We start from the raw sequence: 13,663 nt of genomic DNA, 5'->3' as shown, positions 1-13,663 counted from the left end.
GAACACACGGCCATCTACCATTCGAACACCAGTGCATTCATCAACTCGCGACCAGCGAGACCATCATCGTATATGTAAAGGATAGAGACACTGGAACTTTTATCTTTTCTCATGAAAATTCACGAGTGAGAAAACGCCTAATAGTACACGCTAAAATCCTTCACCTCCTCGGCCGACCTCACGGTTTTGTCACAGTCCTGCGAATTTGGTCTGAAGTTGAAGAATCCAGAGATAACAGTGCGGGGCGTTTCGTGCTCAAGCCACGGGCCTACACTTGAAAATACCCGAGTCGCTCTCTGAACCTGCTCACCTTGCAACCTGTCCCCGGCGCACCATCCGTAGTCACCTTGGCGCTGCACCCGCATGCGCCGAGTGGTAGATCTTTCTCACATGCGCGGAGCCTCTACTTCCATCGGGAAGAATGCAGTATTACTCCATACGCTCACATTAAACTCGTGATCAGTCTGGCCTGCGGCCGGGATCCCCGCCACTCGACTCGTTCATTGTACTATGCCAGGCCGATCGCGAGTCATACGAAGTGGGACATGCGCGATGTTGTGGCGCTCATTACCTGGCATGCGCATCCCACAGTGGACCTTGTGGTGAGCGGCATATGGAGTAGCTGCCAGTGGGGAGAGACTTGGGGGTTCGGGGCGCCGTAGTATACTTATGGGGCCCGTACATTACTCAATGCTGTGTAGAGTTTCCCCCCCTTCCCACTAACTTCCTACGAGTCTCGTAGTGATTGCTGTCGTTCGTGATAACCCTCTGCATACTCTTACAGACTGCACGCAGCCCTAAGTTGAAAGTTACGAAGACAGTGGAGTGGGACCCTATGTAAGGGGCGAAGTAGCACCCGCAGCTTAGTCAGCAACTCACTATTGCCTTGCTTGCGACATGCAGGCACACGGTCGCGGATACACCGTTCCAACAGTACCCTGGTAACAATATTAATGCAGATAGTACATATACGGCGACATAACCCAAAAGTAACACATTAGCTAGCCCCTTGACCGTAACTCCATCGCTGAAACCGCTTTGTATCTTATATGCAACCTGCGCAAACAAAGCACTTCTGACAATACTAGTAGCACCGAACACGGACTTGATAAGCGCTTGTGCCTCCAGACTCATTTGACCGTCGGCTTATCCCACGAATTCGAATCGTCATAGCCATAGTCTACTTTCACCGAGCGCTCGCCGCATACACGTATGGCAAGTTCCACGTCTTCGGGATGCCCATTGCGAGATGATGTGGGCGGGAACTCTGGACCAGTGGGGCTTTTAGAGTTTTTAGAGTGGCCTTTAGATTCGAACTGTGAGCGGAGACCGGACATCACGTTCTTCCGCGAACTGCTATGTATGGTGGGACGTGCGAGAACCACGTTTTCGAGGCGTCGAGGGTCTGGCTCTGACATTTCTTCGCAAGCGTTAGCGGAAGAGCAGTCAAGCTCTGGAGTGGTGCGCACCTCGTATATGTATGAGGATCCGCTGGCTCATAATCCATGTTACAGCATAACCCAGTGACGCCCTAATGAAGCAGTCTGAGCTGAATTTCCTTGACGCCAGACAATGCGAAACTTACCCCGCCGACTGATAATAGGAGCGAGGCAACATAATTGGGATCAACTTCCATAGCGGATCGAAAAAAGCCTGCGTACCTGAGCCTCGGAATCGTTCGTATGATAAAGAATGAGGTTCAATAGGTTCGTCGCTGGAGAAATTTTAGGAGGGTGATTGTCACAGGCAGAGCAGACTTGCCTGACAGCACGATAAAATATCCAATACCGTCATATATCAGGCTAAGAATGATGAGCGACGCGCATCGATTCTACCGATGACGAGAGGCTTACACTCGTACCAATCGACTTACTCTAACGACAACCACGATTTAGCGAACCTAAAGCAAAAGGGGAGAAAAGGCGCACCTGCTGCTGAGAGGATTATAACGCAGAAGATGTATGGTAGAAATTGTCAACATCACGAGGTCATACAACATCACGACGAGGTAGTAGAGCCAGGCAGACATTTCCTTGCCAGAATTTACCGGGGTGCAGCTATGATTCATGAGAATCTGGACAGCCCACGCTGGTGGTAAAGGAACCACTTACTTTCCCTAGAAAAGGTACAACGTTTGTGAGGTCTCATTGTGAGGAACACTGACGTACTTCAACAACGACAGCTGTTAGTTCTGAAGGTCAATGCGAACCGATAATCAAAATATAGGCCAGAGCTTACGGATCCGGTGATATAGATTGGTGAACCATTCCACCTTGAACATATAAGAGAGATGATAATATACCGGTAACAAGAACCTACCGAAACGGTGATGAGGTATAGCAGCAGCAGTGCAACTCCTAGCCTCCTGTCTCTCCCTGCGATATTAAATGTCCTATGGGATGTTTAAGTCTGTGCACCCGCCAAAAAGTAGGATATACCTAACACCCAGGATAACCTGTGATATCATAGATTGCATAACTACAACATGGTCAATATAGTCCTAGTGGGTGAGTATCGATAGGACAAACCTTTGAAGGCAGGCGCCGCGAGATAGTAATGTCGACACGTTTGTTGGGTAAAGCCGGTGGCGAAGTATCCATAATTACTGAGTATCATGACTAGGACACTGAAATAGCTGCATTAAATGTAAGCAAAGGAGAATTACATGCCAGAATGTGGACGGAACATACCGTATGAGAATAAACAGGACGCAGGGAAGGCTGATAGAAATTTGTCAACGACGATAGGTGAATATCGGATATCCGTGTATCTATAAGTACCTGATACGGAAAATTGACGGTTGACTTCGGTAAAACCGCCATTCTGCGGGAAGCGTGATAAGATAACTGAACATAGATGTTGTTCAGAACACAGTGATCATTGTAGGACTCCAACTCAACAGAAGAGACGATACTTACTCGTAAAACGCGATGGATATGGATGCTATTCGAAAACAGTTCTCTGAGGTTGTGCTATCCAAAGCCAAATTCCGATCCATTTAATAGATGAAAGGCGCGTTGTTTCTGGTATAGCAGGAGTCTGTCAGGTAGTTCTGCCGTTCTAGCCTTGATAGATAGAGGGGGGGAGGAGGGTATGTAGCTCAGAGCTGTGTTTAAGCAAGCTGCTGATAATGATGCAAGGCTTCTTCTGCACGTTATGACCCGGACGCTTCGATTTCGGCGGAGAAAGGGAGCAACACTGAGGAAGAAAAGGCATCGCAGCTTTTGTATCATCTACACTTTGAAATTGCTCTGAGAGTGCTCCGAGCCGCGTAGGTAAATAGAAAGTGGAGTCAAAACATCCAGAATCCAAAAGTCGTCCCTAGATCGGAAATATTCGGTAAACGTTCGTGAAAGCTGGCCAGTGGCAAGGTCCTCGCAATAATAATGATCATTTGTATGTGCCTGGCCATGTTCAATGAACAAGTTCAAGTCAAGGCACCTGGACGATTTTTGCTGATGTAAGGACTTTGACGCTGTGGGCATTGGGCAACAACCTCAGCGTGCATCATTGATTCATATTACAGTCACTCCAAAGTCACTCATTAATATTCTTCCCGTCAAGCATTAGTAGTCTCGCGGCTCGTACACTTTAAAGGCACGGTCTTAATATCTGCAAGGAACGCATGCTGTCAGATATATATGCAATCCTGCCACACATTAGCCCAGAACGTCAAAAACCCTCGAATCAACGAACAAGGAGATCGTATCCATAATCTGACACGTATACGAGGATTTCAAATATTCGTGCGACCGTACCCCCCAACAAAGTTGGATCTCACGAATATTTGGTCCAAAGTCTGAGGGAGAGCGGGGATTCGGTGCGTCCTGTTGCTTCTTCCTGCCTATGATACTACTACTTATTCAACATTCTTACAGCCCTCAAAGAACCCATAAATATCGTCTTGGCTGCGCAGACTCGCACATATGTCATAGTCTATTTCAGCCCTGACTCGGAGTTCCGTCGACGAATATTCATTGCTGCGGCCGCGTGTGCGAATAGTGGGGTTTCAGCTGGATGCTGGGTATTATTTTCTTGGGCCACTGAGTCGCTGACCAACCACAGGGTGAGCGGAAAGTTTTGAAATCGAAGCGTTGTGTTTCTTTTTCCAAATTCTGGCGATAGCTTCCCCAGCTAGGTCATCGGTGTTGATATTCGTATTCCCGTGTAACCATACGCACACTCAAAGTTAAAGCCTCGGATTTTCTATTAATTCATCACCATACCGGTCAGATCTTGTCGCTTCCCAGAGTCGACATCATTACAGTCTAAAACGGGCACTTGAACCACCACCGTCACTCGAACCAACCACTCGCAACATTCAAACTATGGTCCAGATAGATTCTGAAGATAATGATTTGTTGTACGATGTCAGGCTTCAGAAGTTCAAGTGTCCGTTTAAAACTGGACCTTCTTTTCTGTGTCGCTATCTGTTTTCCCCCGTGCTTCCGTGATTTTCCTTAGGCTAACTTTGGGTGCTAGGCTTGCAAAAAACAGACATCTGCCGACATTTACAATGCCTATTCGAGCCTTTGCTCAGGGCTGAGACTCCTACCCTGTACTGGATCGACATTCCCAGCAAGATGTATTACGAGGGATCGACACCACGTGGCGGTCTAACTTCTTAATATTCGAACCCTACTTTCGAAGGAGCGGCGACTATCGACGACGAGCGTCTCTGCATACGATCCGTCAAGCGCGGACGTACGTTGCGGGCGAACTCTTCGTTCATTCGGACGTGCGACGCAAATACCACTGACGTGGCACACAAAGCTCGGTCTTGCAGGCATGCACCTTTTTGCTGAACTCACCCTCTGCAGGACGTTGCGATCGCACCATTCATGCCCGATGCTAAGCAATTCCGTTACGTATTTTATCTTTCAGTAGCGCTTCGGTTGGCTTCGATGCAACTTTTACGCTCGGACTCTTGTATGCATTTCCTTGGAGCGCAAGCATTGGCATCTAGTCATCGTATACACGTTGTGGGGATCGTGTATGGTACTGTGTTTGACGAGCGGAGTCCCACTATTCTTCACACAAGGGATAGATTGGAGGAAAGGACATGCGAAGGTGCAATAAACTAGCATTCTTTACGCCAACAAGGTGGGAGTCGGGCAATTTTTCATCTACTTCTGTAACGAGTATTGACAACTCAGTACCTATCTGCGACGACTCAGGAGGCCTTCAGTTTATATTCCTCCGGAACTAGCGAACTCGTCGGATGGAACGCATCACTTTATTACTTCCACAAGCCGTTGTTTAAATGATGTCCCGACCTTTGCGGATATATTATCCTGCAGATGAAATTAAAACATGTCTCTACAGTCCGCCCTTCGGACACATATCATGTATATATTGCCTAAAATGATATCATAGCACTGCAGCTGCATCGCGCCCAGATTCATTGCACCATCGGGGCACCCCATGAACTAGAAACCCCACATTCATCCGTGTGGTCCAATGTCACCGTGGGCTTGACACATGTACAGATGTCGAGTTCCATGTCATCGGTGTGCGCATCGTTGAGTCCAGATTCAGGATCAGTGTGGCTTTTAGCGGTGAGCGGAGAACGGATGGCGGATGCTGCGTCCCGAGCGTTTTGTGGGGAACGCATCGCGGCTATGTTTTCTAAACGTCGGGTTTCTGTTTCTGAAAGCTCTGTGGGAGCGGAGGAGCGATGGAACGAGTGAAGTTGAGCGTGAGAGAAGTGATACTGTGAAGTGTGCGCACCTCGTAGATGGATGAGGATCCGTTGGCTCATAATCCATATTACAGCAAAACCTATTGATGCCCTAGTGATGCCCTTTGAGCAACTCTATGATGGATGCTGCAAAACTTACCCTGCCGCCTAATAGGGTGGAATAAACATGAGCGTACGAAGCTTCTATGGACCATTGTATAGAAACCATACCTGGGTCTGAATATCGGATGTATGATAAAGGATGATATTGAGTATGTTCGATCCTGATGAAATGCTATTCAGTGGTGTTTATCAAGCACAAGTGGAGCGTACCGACCTGTCAGCACGACAAAATATCCAATGCCGTCATAGATCAGGCTGAGCACGATGAGCAACTCTCCATTACTGTGAGAGTATCGAGGGACTTACACCCGTACCAGCCGCTCCAATCTAGCAATAGGTCAGCGACTCTAATCACCGAGGGAGAGGATAGGTGCACCTGCTGTTGAGGGGATTGTACCGCAGAAGATATACGGTGGAGATGGTTAACACTGCGAGGTCATACGACATCGCAACGGTGTAGAAGAACCATGCCGATAGTATTCTACCAGAATTTCCTGGTGTGCAGCTATGGTGCATGAGATTTTGAACAACATATTGGTACAGGGACCGCTTACTTTCCCTAAAAACTACGCTGTTTGTGTGAGTCTTGTTATGAGGAACATCGACGTACATGAACGACGACAGCTGTTGTTCCAATGTCAACATGAACTCGAGATAAAAGCACAGGCTAGAGCTCACGTATGCGATTAAACATATTGGTGAACCACTCCAGCTAAACCGGGTCAGAGATGTTACACTAGTGTCGTAACGACTCACTGCAACTGAGACAAAGTATAGCACGACCAGTGCAATTCCTATCTGCCTATCCCTCCTTGCAATATTGAATGTCCTGGATAACGTAAAATTCTGTACAGCCGGTTGTCCATAAGATATACCTGACACCTAGGATGACTTGTGATATCATAGTCTGTATAACTACAGCACAGTGAACAAAGTTCTGGTGGGCGAAGATCGATAAGACCGACCTTTAAAACAAGGTGCAATCATATAGTAATTTTTACACGTTTCTTGAGTGAAACCGGTGGAGAAGACACCGTAATTACTGATTGTCATGACTATGATACTACCATAGCTTGATAAAATTCAACAAAAAAGCTGCATGATGGGATGAGGACAGACATACCGTATGAGGACGAATAATATGCAGGCAAGGCTGATGGTTTGTGTTTGTCAGTGGGGGTACGCGAATGGCTGTGTGTACACACCGGAGATGAGATAATGAGGATTGGCTTCGGTAAAACCGCCATTCTGCGGGGAGGGTGATGATATAACTGAAGAAAATCAGTCATGACAGTGATCACGGTACCGCCTGAAAAAAGGCCTTACTCGTATAATGCAATGGAGATTGATGCTATACGGAGATACTTCTCCGTTGCTTGGTTGTCTACTATGACACTGAGCTCTTTCATCTGTGAAATGAACACAAAAAATTCAGATCACTGAGGTTAGTTGGTATGGACGTGAGGATATATCGTTGCGTAAGTTAGGCAGCGGTCACTGATTCGAGGGGCAACGTAGAGCAAAAAATGAAAAGTAAGAATGATTGTGTGAGCGAGATGGCCGGACGGTTCGCGTTGAAGTGGTTTATGGGTGAAAAGAAAAGGAAGATTATAAAGAGGAATGGAGAAGCATTGCGATTTGAATAAGGGAAGAAACGAGGAAAGACTCGAGTATAATATAGGGAATGGAAAATTGAGCGACATATTAGGCGATCTTGTTCCTGGGTTGGAACCAAGGCAATGGAATGTCCAAGGTCGGTTACCTACAGTCTATTGCCAGGGAAAACGTTAAATCAGCTTAAAGGAACTTGAAGCGCGATCGCGGCTACTACTGTAACGGAGTTTCAATATGACTTGCCGCCCTGGCTCATATATCATACAATGAATTTACTCTGTCTCCAAGTCCTGTCTCATACATACTGCAGGCCATAGTGTCGCGCTATAAGGAAATTCATAGCAAAACGCAGTACTCGGCATGATTCAAGAGTCTAGAGGCTCTTCGAGAGCATACCTAGTACCTACGTCACGGTCTAGACGCTGAGCACATACTCACCTTAGTCATCGGCACTGACACACACTTGCGCAATGCGCGTGAAACCTTTTTTTTATGCATTTCCATTGGAATTTGGGAGATGTAGCACCGCATATAACAGTCATGCGCCCATCACTGTCTTCATTTCCAAGACCCGTCCAGGATTCGAGTCACCGTGCTCGAGGTAATGAAATAGGGGCACGTGGTTGTTTATTCACCTTGGCCAGTGAGCTTCGCTGTGGGGAACAATCAGCCGGCCACCATAATCGGAGCCTTTCTAGTAAAGCTTCCGACGTTGCAATTTACAATAGGCTGCGATGGAAGTCCATCTAGAGCACTGGGTTGGATATCGACCCATCCGACCTCATCTGATCTATCATGAATCAGTGATTGACTACGAGAGTGAACTGAATCGTAGATGCGCTCACAAATACCCATCTTTTTAAAAGTAACGCTTTTCTCGAGACCCTCAAGCGAGTCCACGGTGACATGCCCACCTTGGCCCATACCGTACCGGAAGCATACTCATATCTCGCACTTGGTCCAAAACATACTTATCACAGCGAGGCGCGCACATAGATCCAACTGCATTGCAATTTCGGTACAAAACACACCCCTACTATCCCGAGCTGTGAGAAAGAGGACAGAGGACGATGGAATAAGCACTTTCCAATTGTCTTCTTTAGCTTGTCTATCCAGATCTCTGGTATTCCTTGGCAACTTCTTCAAGGTCCAGCATAACGCCAATAGTACTTTTCGTGGAGCCCGCGGGTAAAGATGCCACGTAGGAACAATTATGCTTTGCAACTGCAAGCAAGGTCGACCCTAAGTTGCGAAGCAAGATACAAGAAAGGCGCGACATCAAACTCCCTCTATCGATCTATCGGGTCTTGTCTTCAAGTCATCTCGGGAAAGATCAGCCCAACTTTGAGGTTCATCGACATCCACGGACCACGGGTAGGCAAACGACCAATCACATGCTCACCAAATGCCGACTTGTTAATAATGTGTCTTACAACTTTCTTCGCAGAGCGACTCGAAGGAGGCAATACGACAGTCTTTCCAGTCCTTCTTCACACGAAAACACCAAAAACAGCATGAATAAATTACATATCCAACCCCCCACTCAAGCACCACTCCGACCTGCAGCTTTGATGACGGTACCATTAGCCAACTGGGGCAACGTCTTGTTTGGTGCTGGCGAAGATGGTGCTGGCAAGAAACCCGCTCCGACTAACCACGCAAGGTATCTTCCCATCAGCTGTTCCGAAACCGTGAACGTGCATTGCTGCCCTTGCGAGCGCAGCAGCGTCATAGTGTTAGTGGCGTCAAGCTCGGGGGCTTTGGTGCTCGTCGGTAGGTCATCAAGGACGAAATGGAGGAGCGGGAAAAGCGCGTTATCTTGGACCTCCATGACGTGCTGCTCTAGCTTGCGACGCCATACGAGATACTCGCATTGTTGTGTGGGGAACCCGTACTCAGTTAACGACGAGAGGATATTGTTGAAGGTTGGAGGGGGCACTGCAGTAATGTGCAGCACGCTTTGCGCAGCGTTTGGTAGGGGCTCCACTGCAGCGAGAGCAGTGCAACGAGCAACATGATCCACAGGCACCATGTTCACAGTGTTGTTGATATCTGGGACGAAGCCGAGCTGGACGCATCCCTTGAACATGCGCCAAATAAAGTCGTCGGTGTTGGTCACTGAGCCTCACAGTCAATATATCAACATCCCACAGAAGGAGCTTCCATACCTGCAGTATGCGAGTCGCCAACAATATAGCCGGGCCGAACGATATGGCCCCGCAAGCCTCTCTTACCAGCTTCAAAGAGCAACTTCTCCGACACCCATTTGCTCTGACCATAGCCGGACTTGAGACCTACTCTTGCACCGTCCAAGTCATCATCTTCCGGAATACCTCTCCGCGAATCTTGAGACTGTCCCAGAGAGTCAGACAATCGCACATAGTGCTCTGTGTCGATCGCCGACGTCGATGAAACGAAAACAAGCAGCTTCTGCTTTGTCGTCGAGGCGAGTTCTACAGCAGTCAAGGTACCGATCACGTTCGGTGCACGAAGTCTCTCGTATGGGTATACCCAATGCACCTGCGTAGCACATTGTTAAATATCACCGTATGCATGTGAAAGGGTAGAACAGCTCACCAGAGCACCATTGTGCAAGACGACGTCCGCCTCAGCAGCGACTCGTGACCAGACTTCATCGCCCATACCGAACAAATCAAGGCCAAGGTCTCCAATCACCACCTCGAGTCTACCAGAGGTGAACCACTGCTCATCCCAAACGCCCCGATCACCAGACCCTTCTCTAAGGCGCGCCACACCTTGTTCGACGCTGGGCGCACGTATGAGACAGATGACCTTCCTAACCCTATCAAGGCGCTGCAAGAGATCACGTAACACAAAAGCCCCGAGATACCCAGTAGAACCCGTCAAGAACACAGTAACAGCACCCGACTTGAAGTCCTCAGACATTGGCGGGTACGAGGGTCGCAAGCCTTGAACGAGCGTCTCGTAGTCCTGTCCGTACTGAATAGCAGAACTCAGTTTCGCAGACGCCTTGACAGGCGTCGCAGGGCGCGTCTCAGCGTCCCCGTAAGCGATACCAAAGTCTGGGTCACGAAGCGCATCTAGCGCCGAAGCGAGGCCCGTGATAGTCGGCTGGTCGAAGATAAGGCCAAGTGGAGCTTCGACAACGAAGATTTTGCGGATCTCGAAAATGAGACGCGTGGCAAGGATGGAGTGGCCACCCAGATCGAAAAAGCTTTCGTCGAGGGGGATAGGCGTGGGTGCGTTCGGGAGAATACTGGCCCAGATGGTGCGCATGGTTTGTTCGGTGGGGCTCGCTGTGCGGCCGTTAACAGTCTTTTTGGGCTCGGAGTGCACAGCGTGGGCTTGTGCCGTGTCGGGGAAGGGAAGTGCAGGTTTGTCTATTTTACCGTTAGGGTTGAGGGGCATACGATGCAGCGGAACAAACACTGTAGAAGGAGAGTTAAGTAAAGGAGGTAGATCAAAGTAATGATCAATCTTACATGTTGGTATGCTGTAACTGGGCAGTTTCTTTTTGAGGTGCTCCCTAATATCCTTGATGAGCCGTCTATACTTTGGACTCTTACCATCAACATTCTCGTCCTCCTCCTCCTCCGTAAGCTCGCTGGCAAATCCATCCAGCTTCGAGCCCTGCAGGGGCACGAAGTAACTGACGAGAATTTTCTCCTCATCTTTGTCTCTCCGTACGAGTGTGACGTTTTCCCGCACAAGCGGGTGCTGGCTCATCAACGTATCGATCTCCCCAAGCTCGATCCTGAAACCACGGATCTTGACCTGATCATCTGCACGCCCTGTGCACTCAACGCGCCCATCAGGGAGATACCGACCAAGATCGCCCGAACGATACATCCGGTCGCGGATGCCCTTCCAATGACGTGACTCGGGCCCAGCAAGGCCCTGGGGCGGATGCAAAATCGTGTCCCTCCAGGGTAAAGCGGCAGGAGAGAACCAATTGCTGACGAACTTCTCTGCGGTGGCTTCGGTATCGAGGTATCCCTCTGCCAAGCCTCCAGATCGCACATAAATCTCTCCAACCTCTCCCACTGCGCAGGGGACATTTCTGTCGCTACGGTTGACGACAAGGAGCTGTACGTCAATCATGCCCTCTCCAGCTGGCATGATGTCCTTCTGTGTAGCGAGGAAAGTCGCGTCCTCGGATAAGGGTGGAATCGCAAAGTAAGATACAGCGCGCTGGGTCTCTGTTGTGCCGTACATGTTGATGATCTGCACATTTGTGCCGAGGGCTTGGAGGCGGAGGCAATCGCGCTTTGTTAAGACGTCACCGACGAAGAATGCGTTTCGTAGGGATGGGATCTGACGCGTCGCTTGTGCGGAGAGTAACTGACCCATGGCGGGGGTTAGGTGCGTGACAGTAACTTTGCTGTCATCCATCCATTCTGCGAGACGGCCGGGTGTGCCGATGTCTTCTGCGGTGGGTACATGAAGCTCTGCACCCAAGAAGAGGGGCGTGAAAACTGTAACGTTATCCCCATCAACGAATGTGTATCTGCCCGAGAATATAACACGTACTGTCACGTTGGATGGGATCATGAGCGATCCCGCTCAGCATTGTGAACTTGGATGTTTCACTGAGTAGGAAGCGGTTGCCCATCCAAGGGAAGAAATGCGTAAGACTGTAATGGCGTCCTCGAACGCCCTTGGGGATGCCAGTGCTTCCACTGGTGAAGGACAGCGTGCCAATGCTGTCGGGACCTAGAATGACATTGGGATCCGTTTCTGCGAGACGGATCTGGGCCTTCAAAACATCGATTCCGTCGTTTGCACCTCCGAGTATTTGGCCAGTAGAAGAGAATTCAAGCGCGGGTACTTCCACACGGATTTTGAGTTCCGTGGATAGGAATTCGCGCACAGAAGGTGCAATTTGGCCAGCACCTGAAAGTACAACAAGGCCGCGAGGTTGAGCTACCCGGAGGTATATTATCTGCCGTGAAGGCGGGTATGCAGGATCTGACTCAAGTCAAAAATGAACTGAAAGAAACATAAAAGATCGTACCTATAACCGAGAACGTCGCACCGCTTTTAAGAACAGCCATAACAGCTACGACCAGCTCGACACTACGATGTGCGTAAATCATAACAACTTCTTCCCTCTTCACACCACCTGCTAGGAGGTGGTGCGCTAGGATGTTGGAGGCTCTTCGAATGTCTCCGTAAGTGAATGTTCGCCTTGTCTGCGGCTCGCTAGGAATCGAGGCAGGTACACTTTGAATGATACACGACCTATCAGGCCATTTCTGCGCATTACGGGAAAACACATCTGTGATGGCTCCCTTCCAGTCACACCAATGTAAATTCGCCGTTGGGTTGGGCAAGCGTTCGCGTTGGGCAGCCGTCAAGAGAGGAACAGAACCAACCGCTGCAGTCGGATTGGTAGATACCTTCCTTAAAAGCACAGAGAGCTGATCGACGATGAATGATATGCGTGCAGATGTGAACAGCAGGGAGTTAAACAGAATTCGAAGGGAAATGTGGGGAGCTAAGGAGGCACGTGTAGTAGTGGGAGGTCGTGTGACGAAGATGGTGAGATCGGAAGTTAAGCTAGTTGATCGGATAAAGTTATCTCGTGGCTGATCTGTTTCGTCGAAGAAACGGACACGGAAAAGAGGACGAGATGCTTCAACAGAGTCGTCTTTGTCCCTGTGTAAAGACCGTACGATCGTCTCATAGGGTAGCAGGTCTGCTTCGGCCTCGCGTTCGACGTGCTGAACACGGCGCACGATAGTCCAGAATGAATCTGATGGCTCCACGGAAAGACGAAGAATCAAAGGATAGCTTGCAGCGGCAGAAGAGGAGCCAATCACGAAGTCTGTATCAGCAGTGTACCTGTGTAGGAGGACGAGAAAAGCAGAGAGGAGTAGATGGAAAGCCGATGGTCTAGTTTCAGAAGTTTTATTCTCGTCCTCTCCGCCATCTTCGCTCTCAGCATGAAGAGCAAGCTTCAAAAGACTGAGTGAGGTCTGCTCTGAAAGATCTGCCAGATGAGCGGCTTCGATGAGTTTATTAGCACCAGTCGATCGCGGATAATCTGTGGGTAGAGACATCACAGGTAGATTTTGCAACCTCGCAAGCACTCTGGAGAGTGCATCTGAGGCCATTTTGACAGTCGAGGATAGAAAATTGTGAAAGCAATTGGAAGAACAAAAATATACTACATAAAACTTGTGACTCGTTGTGTACAAGCTATCAAATTACGGCCGAAAGTCATTGTACTTCCCACAGTGAATATATAGTAACTCGTAAGCT

The 13,663-nt window shown here is 48.9% G+C and overlaps 3 protein-coding genes across 3 annotated transcripts; all 3 read right to left on the bottom strand.

Annotated features, from left to right (window-relative positions):
* Positions 1-936: 936 nt before the first annotated feature.
* F5147DRAFT_722947 (uncharacterized protein) lies at positions 937-3,453 on the bottom strand. Its single transcript, XM_041438947.1, has 16 exons — positions 2,919-3,453; positions 2,781-2,846; positions 2,691-2,720; positions 2,529-2,635; positions 2,439-2,478; positions 2,320-2,392; positions 2,239-2,272; positions 2,169-2,182; positions 2,112-2,116; positions 1,929-2,057; positions 1,854-1,874; positions 1,762-1,802; positions 1,662-1,714; positions 1,586-1,593; positions 1,470-1,531; positions 937-1,420 (listed from the first exon to the last, which is right to left on the bottom strand). The coding sequence occupies exons 1-16, from the start codon at positions 2,996-2,998 to the stop codon at positions 1,131-1,133; spliced, it is 1,053 nt and encodes a 350-aa protein (XP_041286654.1). The 5' UTR covers positions 2,999-3,453; the 3' UTR covers positions 937-1,130.
* Positions 3,454-5,258: 1,805 nt separating this feature from the next.
* Positions 5,259-7,575, bottom strand: F5147DRAFT_722931 (uncharacterized protein). Its single transcript, XM_041438946.1, has 16 exons — positions 7,130-7,575; positions 7,009-7,074; positions 6,927-6,956; positions 6,769-6,875; positions 6,679-6,718; positions 6,560-6,632; positions 6,482-6,515; positions 6,414-6,427; positions 6,358-6,362; positions 6,180-6,308; positions 6,110-6,130; positions 6,018-6,058; positions 5,912-5,964; positions 5,841-5,848; positions 5,731-5,792; positions 5,259-5,658 (listed from the first exon to the last, which is right to left on the bottom strand). The coding sequence occupies exons 1-16, from the start codon at positions 7,210-7,212 to the stop codon at positions 5,402-5,404; spliced, it is 1,023 nt and encodes a 340-aa protein (XP_041286653.1). The 5' UTR covers positions 7,213-7,575; the 3' UTR covers positions 5,259-5,401.
* Positions 7,576-8,960: 1,385 nt separating this feature from the next.
* F5147DRAFT_586075 (uncharacterized protein) lies at positions 8,961-13,515 on the bottom strand (the record flags this gene model as incomplete). Its single annotated transcript, XM_041431906.1, has 6 exons — positions 8,961-9,535; positions 9,586-9,937; positions 9,995-10,827; positions 10,882-11,874; positions 11,930-12,367; positions 12,414-13,515. The coding sequence occupies 6 exons, from the start codon at positions 13,513-13,515 to the stop codon at positions 8,961-8,963; spliced, it is 4,293 nt and encodes a 1,430-aa protein (XP_041286652.1).
* Positions 13,516-13,663: the final 148 nt, after the last annotated feature.

The sequence above is a fragment of the Suillus discolor genome (assembly GCF_016758755.1).
Source record: "Suillus discolor strain FC423 chromosome Unknown F5147scaffold_94, whole genome shotgun sequence".
In the NCBI taxonomy this organism is placed as follows: domain Eukaryota; kingdom Fungi; phylum Basidiomycota; class Agaricomycetes; order Boletales; family Suillaceae; genus Suillus; species Suillus discolor.
The sequence above is the reverse complement of the archived record's forward strand: the minus strand, read 5'-3'. Positions and strand labels throughout refer to the sequence as shown.